Source organism: Cornus florida, unplaced genomic scaffold (assembly GCF_030987335.1).
Source record: "Cornus florida cultivar Cherokee Brave unplaced genomic scaffold, ASM3098733v1 CherokeeBrave_3.0.0_Hap2_Chr09, whole genome shotgun sequence".
NCBI lineage: Eukaryota > Viridiplantae > Streptophyta > Magnoliopsida > Cornales > Cornaceae > Cornus > Cornus florida.
In genome coordinates this window covers 72,822,704-72,838,975 of record NW_026775579.1, presented here as the reverse complement: position 1 = coordinate 72,838,975, position 16,272 = coordinate 72,822,704, and the positions used below count along the sequence as shown (strand labels likewise).

The window sequence follows — 16,272 nt, the reverse complement described above, 5'->3', positions numbered from 1 at the left end:
GACCCTATAATGTATTTAGAACAATTTATAAACATATTAGATCCCACTGGAATGCTCAAAAATAAGCTTGAGCAATTAAGTCTTCTTCCATCCCTTAATCGTGTACAATGTGCATAAATTTTATACAGTTTGTTCCGTTAATTTAGAGGTAAACTTTAATCAATTAAAAGACCTCTTAATACCCAAAGTTAACTTCTTAATCACCATGGCAAGTCCCAATATTTTTTTTTTAAACAGTTCCAACACACAACAGCTTCAAACAGTGCATTAAACACCTTCCGGAAGCAAACTGAGCGAGAACAGGTTATGAACAAAGGGGGAGCCGGCTCCAATTTTTATTGGAGCCCGCTCTACTTGTGTAGAGCCGGCTCTACACCTCCTAGAGCCGGCTCTACACTAGGGGGGGAGCCGGCTCCCTCCTCCATGGAGCCGGCTCTCTCCCTCTCTGTGAGCCGTCTGTCCGTCTGTAACTTCTGCGACCTTCTTCTTCAACGCCGGCCGCTTCCCATCCATTTTATTTAGTTTTGGACTGTTCCCAAGGGTCCTAACTATGTCCAGTATAATCCCCATGGAGTGTTTACAACAGTTGAAATCAAAAACAAAAACTACAAGTTCCACATACAAATCATGCTTAGGAAAACAACTACTGTAATGAACTTAAAAAAACCATCACCGAATTTATTCAACGCAAAGATAAGGTTAAATTGACATATAAAAATATGCTTAATTCAATTATTGATCCATTAGAACCCTAGAGTATGTCTAGGTGCACAGAACACAGGCCAACGGGAAGGAGGAAGAAAAGAACTTGCCTGAAGTTTTGGACTCAAAACTTATCGTCGTCTTCCCAACGTCCGGTAACCACTGCAACACTATCTAGCCTCCTAATACCTCTGCCCTTCCCTTCTCCTAGGTCCAACCCTGAAATCCCCGTCGAATCCCACACCAAACAAAAGCTGTTCTCTCAAAACCTCACTCTGTATCTCTCTGTTTTTATGTTACGCGAGTAGAGTCTTTTTTTCCAATCCTTAATACCAAGAAGCATGTATATATATAGGCGTACAAATCCCAAAGAGACAGAGCCCTCCTTGGCCCATAAACCGACCTATGATATATACATTGCCGGCTATAACTGAAACCCTAATATAACTATATGTGTCCCATACAGTCCCGTGAAAACCAAATTAAACAAAACAAATAAGTTTACCACTTAAATAATTAACTATAATTAAATAAATTAAATCAAAACAATTAACTCAAATAAATTAAAACAATTAAATCAATTTACTACCACTTAAATAATTAACTAGAATTAAATAAATTAAATCAAAACAATTAACTCAAATAAATTAAAACAATTAAATCAATTTACTAATTAAAACACTTAAACAATTAAATAATCAAATTAATTCAACTAATCACACATAATCAAATAAAATGCAATTAACTACTAAATTAAAATCCCCGGGATATCCTTTTTAAAATTAGGGGTATTACATTCTTCCCCCCTAACAAAAGGAATTCCGTCCTCAGAATTCGTTCTTACCTTCTTCAAGTATTACAAGAAACTGCGAGCGAATGACATCCTCCCGTTCCCAAGTAGACTCAGCCTCATTGTGATGACTCCACTGCACACGAACTAATGGGATAACCTTATTACGAAGGATTTGATCCTGACGGTCGACAATACGACACGGTGGCTCCAAATAAGTTGCATCCGGCTGCAACTCAATCTCCCCAACATCAATATGCTGATACCGATCCTCATCGCGCAGAAATTTCCACAACATGGACACATGGAATACGTTGTGTACGCGGTCCAAATTATCCAGCAGTGCCAACCGATAAGCAACAGCTCCAACCTGATCCGTAATCATGAATGGACCGACAAACCGCGGAGACAACTTCCCTTTCTTCCCAAAGCGCATAACACACTTCATAGGAGATACTTTAAGAAGAACCTGATCCCCAACCTGAAACTCCAAAGCACGAGTGCGACGATCAGCATAGCTCTTCTGCCTACTTTGGGCAGTATGCATGCGATCTCGAATAAGAGCAATCTTTTTAGAGGTATCCTTGATGAACTCAGGACCTAAGAATCGATTCTCTCCAACCTCCATCCAACAAACAGGTGATCGACACGGTCGACCGTATAACGCCTCAAAAGGTGCCATCCCAATAGTCTTCTGGAAACTATTGTTATAAGCAAACTCCACAAGTGGCAAATAGTCCTCCCAATGGCCCTTGAAATCCAGAACACACGACCGAAGCATATCTTTCATAATCTGATTCATCCTCTCAGTCTGTCCGTCAGTCTGAGGATGATAAGCAGTACTAAGGTGTAACTCCGTACCTAAAGTCTGCTGAAAACTCTTCTAAAATCCAGATACAAAGCTTGAATCCTTGTCCGATATAATAGACAATGGAATGCCGTGTAGCTTCACAATCTCTGAAATGTAAAGACTCGCCAACTGCTCCGAAGTGTAGTCAGTGCAAATAGGCAAGAAATGAGCTGACTTGGTCAACCTATCCACAATGACCCATATGGAATTATGCCCCTTGAAAGAATTTGGCAACCCTTCCACAAAATCCATAGATATGCTCTCCCATTTCCATTCTGGAATTGGTAGTGACTGTAGAGCTCCTGGCGGCCTCTGATGATCAATCTTAACCATCTGACAAGTACTACACTGAGAAACAAAAAGAGCAATGTCCCTCTTCATATCTGCCCACCAAAACTGCCGCTTCATATCTTGATACATCTTATCGCCTCCTGGATGAACAGAGAACTCAGAGTGATGAGTCTCAGTCATCACATCCTTCCTCAAATTATCAGCAGAAGGTACCACTAGCCGTCCCTTGTACCTTAAACCTCCATCAGCCCCAACATAGTAGAATGGAACCTCTCCGGAAGCTATCTCTGTGACCTTGTCGACACATTGCTGATCAGTGAGTTGTGCTTGTAAAACCTTGCGAATGATGGAAGGTGTAACCACCATGCAAGCAATAAAAGCATCTGACAACTCATCTACATTCTTCAAGGCATTCCGCTCAGTAGTGAATAGAGCAGAAAGACTACCAACAGGTCGGCGACTGAGTGCATCCGCCACCACATTCGCTTTCCCTGGATGGTACTGTATAGAAAAATGATAGTCTTTTACAAACTCCAACCATCTGCACTGTCTCATATTCAGCTCCCGCTAAGTGAACAAGTATTGCAGACTCTTGTGATCACTGAATAATCTGAAGGACTCACCTAATAGATAATGCCTCCAAATACGCAAGGCAAAGACCACTGCTGCCAATTCCAAATCATGTGTTGGATAATTAAGCTCATGAGGCTTAAGTTTCTGAGATCCATAAGAAATCGGTCGCTCCTCCTGCATCAATACACATCCAAGACCCTGCAACGATGCATCCGTGTAAACAAGATACTTTATCCCGCTCTGCGGAGTAGCCAGAACCGGTGCAGAAGTTAGCTTCCTTTTCAGCTCATCAAAAGCTCGCTGACAGTGTTCATCCCACACGAACTGTACACCCTTCTTGGTCAGATGAGTGAGTGGTCCTGCTATCTTGGAGAACCCCTGGATGAATCTCCTGTAATATCCTGCCAGACCGAGAAAACTTCGAATCTCTGTAGGTGATGTAGGCTGTCCCCACTCAACCACCGCCGAAACCTTAGCCGGATCCACTGCGATCCCCTTTTCTGACACCACGTGACCCAGAAATTTCACCTCCCGCTGCCAAAATTCACACTTCTCGAACTTGGCATATAACTGGTGTTCACGAAGCGTCTGCAAGACTATGCAAAGATGTCTAGCATGATCGTCCTCCGACCGAGAATAGATCAAGATGTCATCAATAAAGACAATAACAAACTGATCCAAATAAGCCCGGAAGACTCTATTCATTAAGTCCATGAACACTGCAGGTGCATTAGTCGTCCCAAACGGCATAACACGAAACTCATAAGAACCATATCTCGTGAGAAACGCTGTCTTAGGAACATCCTGCTCCCTAACCCTCAGCTGATGATACCCAGAACGCAGATCAATCTTGGAGAAGTATGTGGCTCCCCTTAACTGATCAAACAAGTCATCAATCCTGGGCAAAGGATACTTGTTACGAATCGTAACCTTGTTCAACTCCCTGTAATCTATACACAGACGAAGTGAACCATCCTTCTTCTTCACAAACAGAATTGGTGCTCCCCAAGGTGATGTACTCCTATGAATAAAACCCTGGCTGAGTAACTGCTAAATCTGATCCCTCAGCTCTCTCATCTCTACCGGTGCCATCCTATAGGGTGCCCTAGCAATAGGCACAGTGCCTGGAGCTAAGTCTATCACAAAATTGATCTCGCGACTAGGTGGCAACCCTGGAATCTCCTGAAATACATCCGGGAAATCCTGTACAATTAGTATGTTATCCAATGACACAGTAATCCCCTCATCCTTTTCCTCCTCCACATGGAACAAATAGGTGCTACCGCCTCCTTTAGAATGTGGCATAGCTACTACGTACATATCCTGACCAGGTATGGTAAAAATAATAGATCTATCAAAACAATCAACTTGGGCATGGTAGTGAGACAACCAATCCATCCCAAGTATCACATCATAAGTGTGCATGTCCAGGACCAGTAGATTGGCTAGAAATCTGAGTCTGCCAATATCTAGTGTCACAGGCCCATCACTCTCATGTATAATAGCTGTATCACCCAATGGTGTAGAAATACCCTGAGGTCTAGTGCATACCCTCGTCCTCATCCCAGATAAAGCAACAAAAGTCCTAGCTACAAATGAGTGTGTAGCACCCGTATCAAATAAAACACGTCCATGTAAACCATGAATAGGAAACTTACCCTCAATAGTCTGAGGTGCCTGAACATCCTGTGGCTTGGGGTTATACACCCTACCATAATGCAACTACTGTGGTGCCTGTCCCTGAGTTTGCGGCGGTGCCGGTAAAGCCAGATGTGTCTGTCCCTGAATCCGTGGAACCTATGGAGCTAGTAGAGGCACTGGCGCCCTCTGTCCCTGCTGCACATACTGTCCCTGTCCCTGTCCCTGTCCCTGTCCCGCTTTAGGACACTGCCTGGTGGTATGACCATACTCTCCACAAGTGTAACAACTACCCTGGAAAGTACCAAATGGCCTCCTCTGTCGGTTAGCCTGTGGCTGACCCTGTCTTGCTTGTGGTCCCCCATTCTGTTGCCTCTGAATAGGTACCCCATTCCGATGAGCATCTGAACCACCCTTGTGCTTCTTCCAAGGCTGTTGCCCTTGGAACTTGCCTTTGTCATTCTGCCGGTGACCATTGCCATTCCCCTTTTCAGCTGACTGATTAGTAGAGTCTTTATCTCCCCGCTTCTCACCACGAGCCTGTCTGATGTCCACAGTCAACTGATACTGCTGTAGAGCGGCGTCTACCACCTGAGCATAGGTAGTATAGGCTGGACTACCTGTAATAGCTCTCTTGATAGACCACATCAGTCCCTTGACAAAACTGTTGCGCTTCTTCTCCTCTGTATCCACCTCCTCCGGTGCAGAGAGAGACAAACGTGTGAACTGTTGCTCATACTCCGCCACTATCATGTTTCCCTACTGCAGATTTAGAAACTCGGTCTTCATAGCTGCCCTGACTGCGTAGGGAAAATATTTATCCTCAAAGCGAGCACTGAACTCATCATAAGTCAATGTCATCCTCTCCTCTGGGGTGGTAACTGACTCCCACCACTGTAGTGCATCCCCAACTAACTTGAAAGTAGCAAGCATCTGCTTCTGAACCTCCGTGCACTGAACCAAACGAAGATGATGCTCAATGTCCTGCTTCCACCGGTGAGCTGCTCTCGCATCGGTGGAGCCTGAGAACACAGGTGGACTCCCCTTTGTGAAAGAGCTCCTAGCCTTTCCCCAAGAATCCGTCTGAACTACTGGTGCTGGTACAGGTGCCTGTTGAACCTGTGGTTGGTTCCGGAGTGCAGCTGTTACCCCAGCCTCTATAGCCCGAGCAACAAGGTCATTGAGGTGTGGAGGAATCTCTGGATCTCTGTCCCGACCCTGAGTCTGTTGAACTTCCTCCTGCTCCTCCTGAAACCCTGGCATTTGCTGCTCTTCTTCCATTTGCCGACGTTGTAGACGTTCCTGCTGTCTACGTGCCGCTCTCCTCTGTCGACTGTTCATGTTCCGTCCTCTTTCAGTGTTAACCATGCTGTTAACATAGAAAGACAGACATCAATACAAGTTTAAACGAACCGTAAAAGAATTCAACGAATCCTAAACATGAGCTCTATAAAAAAAACGCTACACGGAAGTCTTAATACGAAACGTCCTAGAGACACTTGAACCTGGAGTGCTCTGATACCAATTGTGATACCCCTCGGATCCGAGACACGGGTTGATCAGGCCCAGGCCCAAACCCGAGGGAATATCAAACAATTAAAGTATTTTAAAACGAACAGAGATGACAAAAAGAACAATAAAGATAGAATAAAACTGCAAGAAATAATAATTATAAAATCCTCTATGTGTAACTGAAAATTGAAACTCCAATCCTTCAAAACTTCAAAGTTACAACTTGGGAATCCGCTGATGGACCCCTAACTAAAAATTCAACTGAGACTGAAACTGAAAATAGATAATACTAGAAACATCGGGGAAAGTCCTACGTAATCCGGTGAAAGTGAGACTGTCCTCGACAAGCACGATCAAGCTCTAAGGCTGGAACCGTCCTGTACCTGAAAAGAATAATAAAGGAGTGGGTCAGACCCACGAGCAAGTTCTAATCTAACTGCAATCCATACAGTGACCCGATACGCAGATACACCGTAGACATCTCACAATATCTATCTAGTCCATACGTATAAATATATCCACACTAAGGGACATTCATTAGTTTATAATAAGGGTCTCAACCTGAATAGAAGGCAACATCTGAATACGCACCCAAAGGTGGGCATGAGTACCTAGACCTAATAGGGTACACCTTAACCTATTATAACCAGCTACGCATCCACTGCATATACGCACCCTAACCAACGAGTCTAAGACTCAAGCTCAACTCGTGGTACCATAAACATATATATAAAGTCCGTCCAAATCCAGGGTAAGCAGTTTAACAATTTATTAAACTGACCTACAATAAACCAACTAGTTAGTCACTCAACTTATTCAGTGGATATGACTTAACTACCATCAGTTAATCCAGGAAGTCATCCAACTTGGTTACAGCTGATCTGACTTAGTCACAATTAGGATTCGATATCTTACAATCCATTCCATTAATCCATTAGGTTACGTTTTAGCGTTTTGAAGCTAAACCATCCCTAGTATGCCACCGTCCCATACCGGTGCATACAATCCTCCATATCAATGCCAATTACAGTATAGAAATCATAATTTAGTAAATTACATTCCAAAACATTATCCAAATAATTGCAGGAAGATATTTGATGTTCTAGCAATTAAAAATCCAAACGATAATCCATATCATTGCAGAAAGTATTTACTATTTCAACAATTAGCCTCCGAAGCATGCATAGGTCAACTTCGATACATCAATGACCCTATAATGTATTTAGAACAATTTATAAACATATTAGATCCCACTGGAATGCTCAAAAATAAGCTTGAGCAATTAAGTCTTCTTCCATCCCTTAATCGTGTACAATGTGCATAAATTTTATACAGTTTGTTCCGTTAATTTAGAGGTAAACTTTAATCAATTAAAAGACCTCTTAATACCCAAAGTTAACTTCTTAATCACCATGGCAAGTCCCAATATTTTTTTTTAAACAGTTCCAACACACAACAGCTTCAAACAGTGCATTAAACACCTTCCAGAAGCAAACTGAGCGAGAACAGGTTATGAACAAAGGGGGAGCCGGCTCCAATTTTTATTGGAGCCTGCTCTACTTGGGTAGAGCCGGCTCCACACCTCCTAGAGCCGGCTCTACACTAGGGGGGGAGCCGGCTCCCTCCTCCATGGAGCCGGCTCTCTCCCTCTCTGAGAGCCGTCTGTCCGTCTGTAACTTCTGCGACCTTCTTCTTCAACGCCGGCCGCTTCCCATCCATTTTATTTAGTTTTAGACTGTTCCCAAGGGTCCTAACTATGTCCAGTATAATCCCCATGGAGTGTTTACAACAGTTGAAATCAAAAACAAAAACTACAAGTTCCACAGACAAATCATGCTTAGGAAAACAACTACTGTAATGAACTTAAAAAAACCATCACCGAATTTATTCAAGGCAAAGATAAGGTTAAATTGACATATAAAAACATGCTTAATTCAATTATTGATCCATTAGAACCCTAGAGTATGTCTAGGTGCACAGAACACAGACCAACGGGAAGGAGGAAGAAAAGAACTTGCCTGAAGTTTTGGACTCAAAACTTGTCGCCGTCTTCCCAACGTCCGGTAACCACTGCAACACTATCTAGCCTCCTAATACCTCTGCCCTTCCCTTCTCCTAGGTCCAACCCTGAAATCCCCGTCGAATCCCACACCAAACAAAAGCTGTTCTCTCAAAACCTCACTCTGTATCTCTCTGTTTTTATGTTACGCGAGTAGAGTCTTTTTTTCCAATCCTTAATACCAAGAAGCATGGATATATATAGGCGTACAAATCCCAAACCCTAATCCTTGTTTAATAGAGACAGAGCCCTCCTTGGCCCATAAACCGACCTATGATATATATATTACCGGCTATAACTGAAACCCTAATATAACTATATGTGTCCCATACAGTCCCGTGAAAACCAAATTAAACAAAACAAATAAGTTTACCACTTAAATAATTAACTATAATTAAATAAATTAAATCAAAACAATTAACTCAAATAAATTAAAACAATTAAATCAATTTACTACCACTTAAATAATTAACTAGAATTAAATAAATTAAATCAAAACAATTAACTCAAATAAATTAAAACAATTAAATCAATTTACTAATTAAAACACTTAAACAATTAAATAATCAAATTAATTCAACTAATCACACATAATCAAATAAAATGCAATTAACTACTAAATTAAAATCCCCGAGATATCCTTTTTAAAATTAGGGGTATTACATTGTCCCACTTTGCATGTAATCGCTTGTAACCGCTCACTTCCTAGGATGTGTCCCATGACTTTGCATGTAACCACTTGTAACCACTTACTTCCTAGGTTGCCATGTGTCCCATGACTTTGCATGTAATCGCTTGTAACCACTTGCTTCCTTGGCTGCCATGTGTTCCAAGACTTTCCATTGGAATGTCGTAGTAACTTTCCATTGGAATCGACCAACTTCCTAGGCTGCCATGTGTCCCATGACTTTGCATGTAACCGCTCACTTTCTAGGCTGCCATGTGTTCCAAGACTTTGCATATAACCACTTGTAACCACTCACTTCCTAGGCTGCCATGTGTCCCATGACTTTGCATGTAACCACTTGTAACCGTTTACTTCCTTGGCTGCCATGTGTCCTAAGACTTTCCACTGGAACATCATAGTACCTTTCCATTGGAATTGACAGAGTAATCTTCCTCTGAAATGTGGAAAATAAGGGTGTAAACATTACCCCCCAAATTTGATGTGCCTGATATTCTTTAAAGAATTGTAAGGCATATCAAATTTTATATGTGAGTGAAAATTTGCCATGTGATATTCCTATTATTAAGGAATTAAACAAGTAAAACTTTTCAGCCGAAATGTACCATTGGGCCGAAAACTTTTAAGCAGCTTACTTATTTAACGAAGACGAAGATTTGAAGCCTCACGTCCAATTTCGTTGCCCCTCGAGGTATGGCGGTTTACGAGAAGGACGAATTTGTACATCTTCTGGCCAAATACATAGTTGATTAGCCAAGTTTTGCACCCAAAAAATCATAAGATATGAATTTGGGACAAATAAAATAGTAGCATTTTTTTTTTCCCAAAATTGGAAGAAAAATACTATGACCGTTATATTCTTCATGTGGAAGAATATACAATGATTGAGAAGCTTGTGCCATTTCTGAAGGAAAATCTGGCTGTGGAAAATCTTCTTCCAATGGAAAAAGTGGTAACGGCTTCCCATGGAAAGGTTTGTCGACCTTCCTCATGGCCAAGCCATAGTCTTGTTGGGAGAAGTCAACAATATGGCTTGTATTCTTTGGCCAACCTTTGGTTAGGTTGGCCATTGGATGCCCCCCAAATACCACTAGAATTGGGTTTGGGTCTACCAAAGGAATACTCCTCCACTGGATTGGATTCACTCTTTGATCGGGAGGTTTCCTTGGAGGGCGTTCAATTTCGAATGCCATTGGAAAGGCCATAAGTGGCCTTGGTGATATGTTTGTAGGTTGCTGAATGTTCGAAAGTGGAACATTTTGTTGGACCTAAAATTGAACTTTTTGGACTGCTACTGGTGGAGGGTTCTGCACCTTAATTGGAACCTGCACCTGCGATGGAAGTGGTTGAACTATTGCCAAGGGAATCAACTTCCCTGTTGCTGAAGGGTTCTGCACCTTAGGTGGAACTTGCATCTGCGATGGAAGTGGTTGAGCTACTGCTGGCGGAATCGACTTCACTACTGGCGGAATCGACTTCACTGCTGGTGGAATCGACATCACGGGTGGTGGTTATTTCTGAGCTCGTGGAAGGGTTTGTACTTGATATTTGGAGCCACTTCTTTCTACCAAGTAAGGCTTCCGTAATAGCTCTCGTAACTCTCTTTCAAGGCGCCACTGTTCCCTAAAACTTTCGGCAAGATCTTGAAAAGATTTGTCATTTTCCTTAAAACTTTCGGCAAGATCTTGAAAAGATTTGCCGTGTTCCCTAAAAATTTCGGCAAAATATTGAAAAGATTTGCCTTGTCTTTCTCCTCCCTCCATGGAAACACTTCGTTCAGAATGTCCCGCCAGGCGTGCCACTATATTTGGCCTTGAAAAAGCGAGCGCCGATTCCGATGGAACCGAATAGGCGTGCTAGGAACTATTGTAGTTCCAAAGAGAGATCCAAATAATATTCCAGAAGGAAGACTGCGGGACCAGGCGATTGTGAAGAGGTCTGGAATGACCACCTCTGGGTTTTTTTTGCCTTTGATAAAGGACTTCGGGATTGTTAACTGGCTAGGAAGGAACGAACTACTTGAGAAAGTATTAACTAGAAAGTAAGATTATCTAATGTAAAGTAAAGTGCAGGACTTCGACTAAACATAATGAAATTGCATTGCAATGTAAATGAGAATTTGAATTGAAATGCGTTGTTATGTTTAGCGTTGAGCAGACTTTGTAAGTTACAACATATGCCTTATTTATAGACTTTAGTAATGGTAGCTTGCATGCAACCACTTGCTTCTTAAGTTGTCATGTGTCCCACTTTGCATGTAACCGCTTCCTTCCTTCGCTGCCATGTGTCCTAAGACTTTCCATTGGAATGTCGTAGTAACTTTCCATTAGAATCGACCAGCTTCCTAGGTTGTTATGTGTCCCACTTTGCATGTAACCGCTCACTTCCTAGGATGTGTCCCATGATTTTGCATGTAACCACTTGCAACCACTTACTTCCTAGGTTGTCATGTGTCCCATGACTTTGCATGTAACCGCTTGTAACCACTTACTTCCTTGGCTGCCATGTGTCCCAAGACTTTTCACTGGAATGTCATAGTAACTTTCCATTGGAATCGACCAACTTCCTAGGTTGCCATGTGTCCCATGACTTTGCATGTAACCGCTTATAACCGCTCACTTTCTAAGCTGCCATGTGTCCCATGACTTTGCATATAACCACTTGTAACCACTCACTTCCTAGGCTGTCATGTATCCCATGACTTTGCATGTAACCACTTGTAACCGCTTGCTTCCTTGGCTGCTATGTGTCCTAAGACTTTCCACTGGAACGTCGTAGTACCTTTCCATTGGAATTGACAGAGCAATATTCCTCTGGAATGTGGAAAATAAGGGTGTAAACAATAATAATTCATTATTTTAATTAATCCGATCTAACCATGATTTAATCAAATAAATTAACTTAATACTTTTGATTAACCCGTTCTAACCATGATTTAAATTAATAATTTAATTAAAGTCTTGGTACTCAAGGTGAAATCCTTATGGATCTTAAGAGGGAAGTTAGAGAAGAACTCGTCTGAAGGTTTCAAAATGAAACCGACGCTCAAGTTTTGATTGTCTCATCCAATTCCGGCGTCCACTTTCTCAAATTCAGCCTCCTCTTTGTTAATCTTCTTTTCTTCTCTCTCTACCTATCTTATTTTTCTAACATGTAAACTTTTAACCCTAAAGTCTTATGTGTTTATTTATACATATTATAATCCAAATCTTATTCCTACTATGACTACCAAATAAAAATAATAATTATTATCTTTAAATAATATATATATATAGACATATATTATATTATATTTATATATATATACCTTCCATAATTAATTATTAATTAATTAAATCATATATACATATATATCAATATATATATATATATATATGTATATATATATATATATATATCCTTCCACAACACCTATTAATTAATTAATTATATTTATATATTTATAATTATACAAAAATGATCATTTAAATTATCATATAACCATGGGCTTTTATTAATTAACCCAATAAGGTTTCATACAAACCCAAGATCACATCCTTTGGTCCAACTTTCCTTAAGCCCAAATCCAATTAATTTAAATAAATCAAATAATTAAATAAATACTTAAATTAAAATAACTAATTACCTGAAGCACGTAAACAAAAAAAAAAAGAAATTACAACCAAGTCACACCATACCAACAAAATCAACACACCAATAATTCAATCAATTATCAAACACACACACAACAATCATCATATCAATTCAACAAATATAATCACAAAATAAAATCTAATTAAAATAAAAAAGATTAATCTAAACACTCAATTAAATAAAATAAATCATTTAAAAATAAAATAAAAGCAATTAATCCCAATTAAATCAAACAAATCATTTAAAAATAAATATAATTAATTAATCTCATTTAATAAATCCTTTAAAATATAGGGATATTACATATAACGAACATCTCTGTTCACCTTATTATATATGTAAAAAATTCTCAATAACAATATCACCAGCAAGTAGACACTAGTTTCACATAATTATTCAGGAAAGACTGCATGCATATAACTAGAGTTTGTTCTTGAATAGAAGAAATGACTATACGCGCAGATTCTCAACATGAACAACTTAAAATGTTTAATTTCAACCATAGAAAGAACACGCATTTCATCTTTCTTGAGAGAGATGCATGCACTTATATTTAAAAAAAAAAAAAAAAAAAAAAAAAAAAAAAAAAAAAACCTAAGATAAATAGAAAGGACACGCATTTCATCTTTCAGAAATATAAGCACATTCTTATTCTGCTTGAAGAATCATCCATATATAATTATAATTACAAATAGTGATTATACTGAACCACGATTAGAATTATATATGTAAATGACATAATCATACCCCAATCATTGTGTATCAACTCTGTCTTTGGGTTGTGGAGGAACATAGTCGTCATTTGGGTTGTTGAAAAAGGAACATTTTGTTTTCCTGTTGAAGATACCACCTCCATAGGTGGATAAGACCATGTCGACAAACAGGGGAAGTTGCAGTAAAGCAAATAAGATTATTGGGAAACTAGCAAGCACAGCCACTGGAGCAACAGCAACAGCCCATCTTATCCGTTTGCCAATCACAATAACAAGAGTGACACCAAAAGCTACCATCATGGTGGCAATAGACAAGAAAAGGGCGGCAAGACCAATTATCAATCTGTTGGGTAATGCCTTGAGGAAGTCTTTTTCCTCAAAGCGTGAAGTGAGAATGCTTAGGAACATTAACACTGCAGTAACTGAGGAGAATAGAGATAATGCATCTGATACAACGAAAACTATAAAGGAGTTATGTTGTAGGAACTTGGGGTTCCCTGAATCATCAATGCCACCTGGTACTGTGAAGACTGCAGCAAACATAACAGTGACAATGAGAGTGGCCACAATTGTACACGATGTTGCTGTATCTCTCATCCATTTTTCTCCTTCTTTGACTAAATCAGAGTGCCATTTTGAGAACAAAGCTTGAGGAGTTTCTCCATTCTCGTTAGGAAGAAACTTGTATGAAGATGGTACCATCTTCTTCACCTCCTATATATACACAAATATATACATATATCACTGTTAATGAGAAAGAACTAATTAAATTAATAATGAAAGTTTGTCTAATTCCACTATTTATATAGTTAATAGAAGGGCGCAAAGACATGACTATTAACACTGATTTGAGGGATAATTAATTCTGAAGTTGAAAATTAAGAAACTACCCTTGAAATGGATTGGAGTGGATTAATGCTACAAAACAACCAAATAATTCATCATTGACCCTGCAGGCCAATGACTCATTACTTATAGCTGTAACTTCCCAAATCAATCACACCATATATAATATATGGATGGAAAGCAGAAGTTTGAAGAATATATATATATATATATAAAGCTATGAATTAATTAGACTACGTGCGTCCTTGCGTACCTCGTACCATTGTAGTTCTCTCTGCATTTTCATAGCTGCACCTGGAGCCTTAACGAATACCGTCCGTAATAGTTGCTCTGCAGCTTGTTTTTCTGAACCTTCATGTTGAACTACTAATGGATATGCAGCTATGTGTAACATGCTGTTCGTTTCTACTAGAATTCCCAAGATTTTGTTTCTTTGTTCAGTAGTCAAACCATATATGAGGTTCCATATTTTCTCTTGACGGCAAGCAACTGCAATATGAAATATGGTTTGATTTTTCTTATCCCCCCATAATAAAGTAGGATTCGACCTCAGTACTTCCTTAACAAATCCAACATTCCCACATTTGATGGCTACTTTTATTGCCTCAAAGTATAATTCAATGTATTTAAAATCAAAAGTCCATATTGGGGAACACATCTTGCTGAGTAATTGTCGGGCTTGGATGTCTTTTTTTTTCATATTCAATATTTCTTCAATACCTGCAATTGGTATCCAAGTAGAAATATTTTAAAATGAAATAAATAAATAAATTTTTACATAAAAAAAAATAATAATAATAAAAAAAAAGGTATTGGGAAATTAAGCAGTAACCGTATGAATTGAATAGAACTATAGTAGTACTCTGCTTCCATACCTGTTGTTTTAGCAACCTTTGACATTAATCTTTTCACAGTGCTTCCTGTATTCGAACATATTTCTTTAGCAACTTTATTTGACATTACTCCTTATACACCATAAAAAAAAACAGATACTTTCTGATCAACAGAGCATATCTAATTAATATTAGTTCCTACAAGTTATATATTATGCAAGTGTATAAAGGCAAATTGAGAGTTCCCATAACTATCCAAAATTGAGACTTTCCATAATTAACTGTCCAAAATTGAGAGTTGCATGCACCAGCATATATAAATCACAAGTCATTCATTCCACATCCTTGAAAGGTGCATTCCATAACAGAGAGGTGCATTCGGATAACAAAAAATAAAATATTTGGCCCAAGTACTGTATTGCAGCCCAGCAATATTGGAATGGGTGTCTACCCAATCAAATTGTTTCAATGAAAAATATTGGATATGCAATATGGGAAAGAGATCAAGAGACACCTGTTGAATAAAGTTTATCTTTGAATCTGGAAAAACGATGAGATCTGGAATCCTCAGGTTGCTTTTCTATATCGCTCTTAGTATGAACGTTAACCGGTTGCATATCCACACCTACCGGAAACCAAAAGATTGATAATGTCGGTCATTTTAATAGAAACACAGTTGACCAAATTTAGAGAACTTCAATATGTCTAGGGGAAAAACAAAAAAATAAATAAATAAATAAAATAAAGATAGAACTACACACTCATTAATTAATACTGTGAGTGAAACAAATGGTAAATACAAAAGGATGATGTTAATCACTCTGATTAAGCATGCATGTATCATACGAATGTGATGATGATAGCAGGATCAATCCCAGTCTTATCCAATGGAGAGACGAGAGAGGCATTTTCCTTCTCACAAAAGGATGCAACTAAGTAGATATGTACCCAATCAAATTGTTTCCATATATCAATAAAAAATATTAATGCACAATATAGAGAGATGGAGAGATATATACCCGTTGACTGAACTATGGAAATGGATTGAGGACAAGATTTGGAATCCTCAAAGCTAACTGGTAACATATCAATATCTACCAGAAACAAAAAGAATGATAATATCATTTTAATAGAAACACATTTGATC

General features: G+C 39.1%; 1 protein-coding gene across 3 annotated transcripts in view; it reads right to left on the bottom strand.

Moving 5' to 3' along the window:
* Positions 1-13,345: 13,345 nt before the first annotated feature.
* The window catches only part of LOC132274389 (ankyrin repeat-containing protein ITN1-like), a 30,225-nt gene continuing 27,298 nt past the window's right edge, over positions 13,346-16,272 (bottom strand). Inside the window, exons 5-9 of one of the 3 annotated variants that reach the window (XM_059775659.1) lie at positions 16,145-16,219; positions 15,640-15,750; positions 15,168-15,212; positions 14,546-15,012; positions 13,346-14,160 (exon numbers count right to left, since the gene is read on the bottom strand). In XM_059775659.1, the coding sequence (XP_059631642.1) occupies positions 13,486-14,160; positions 14,546-15,012; positions 15,168-15,212; positions 15,640-15,750; positions 16,145-16,219 (1,373 nt within the window). In that variant the 3' untranslated portion in view covers positions 13,346-13,485. The remainder of the gene's footprint in view (positions 14,161-14,545; positions 15,013-15,167; positions 15,213-15,639; positions 15,751-16,144; positions 16,220-16,272) is intronic. The other 2 variants (XM_059775660.1, XM_059775661.1) reach the window with 2 other exon arrangements.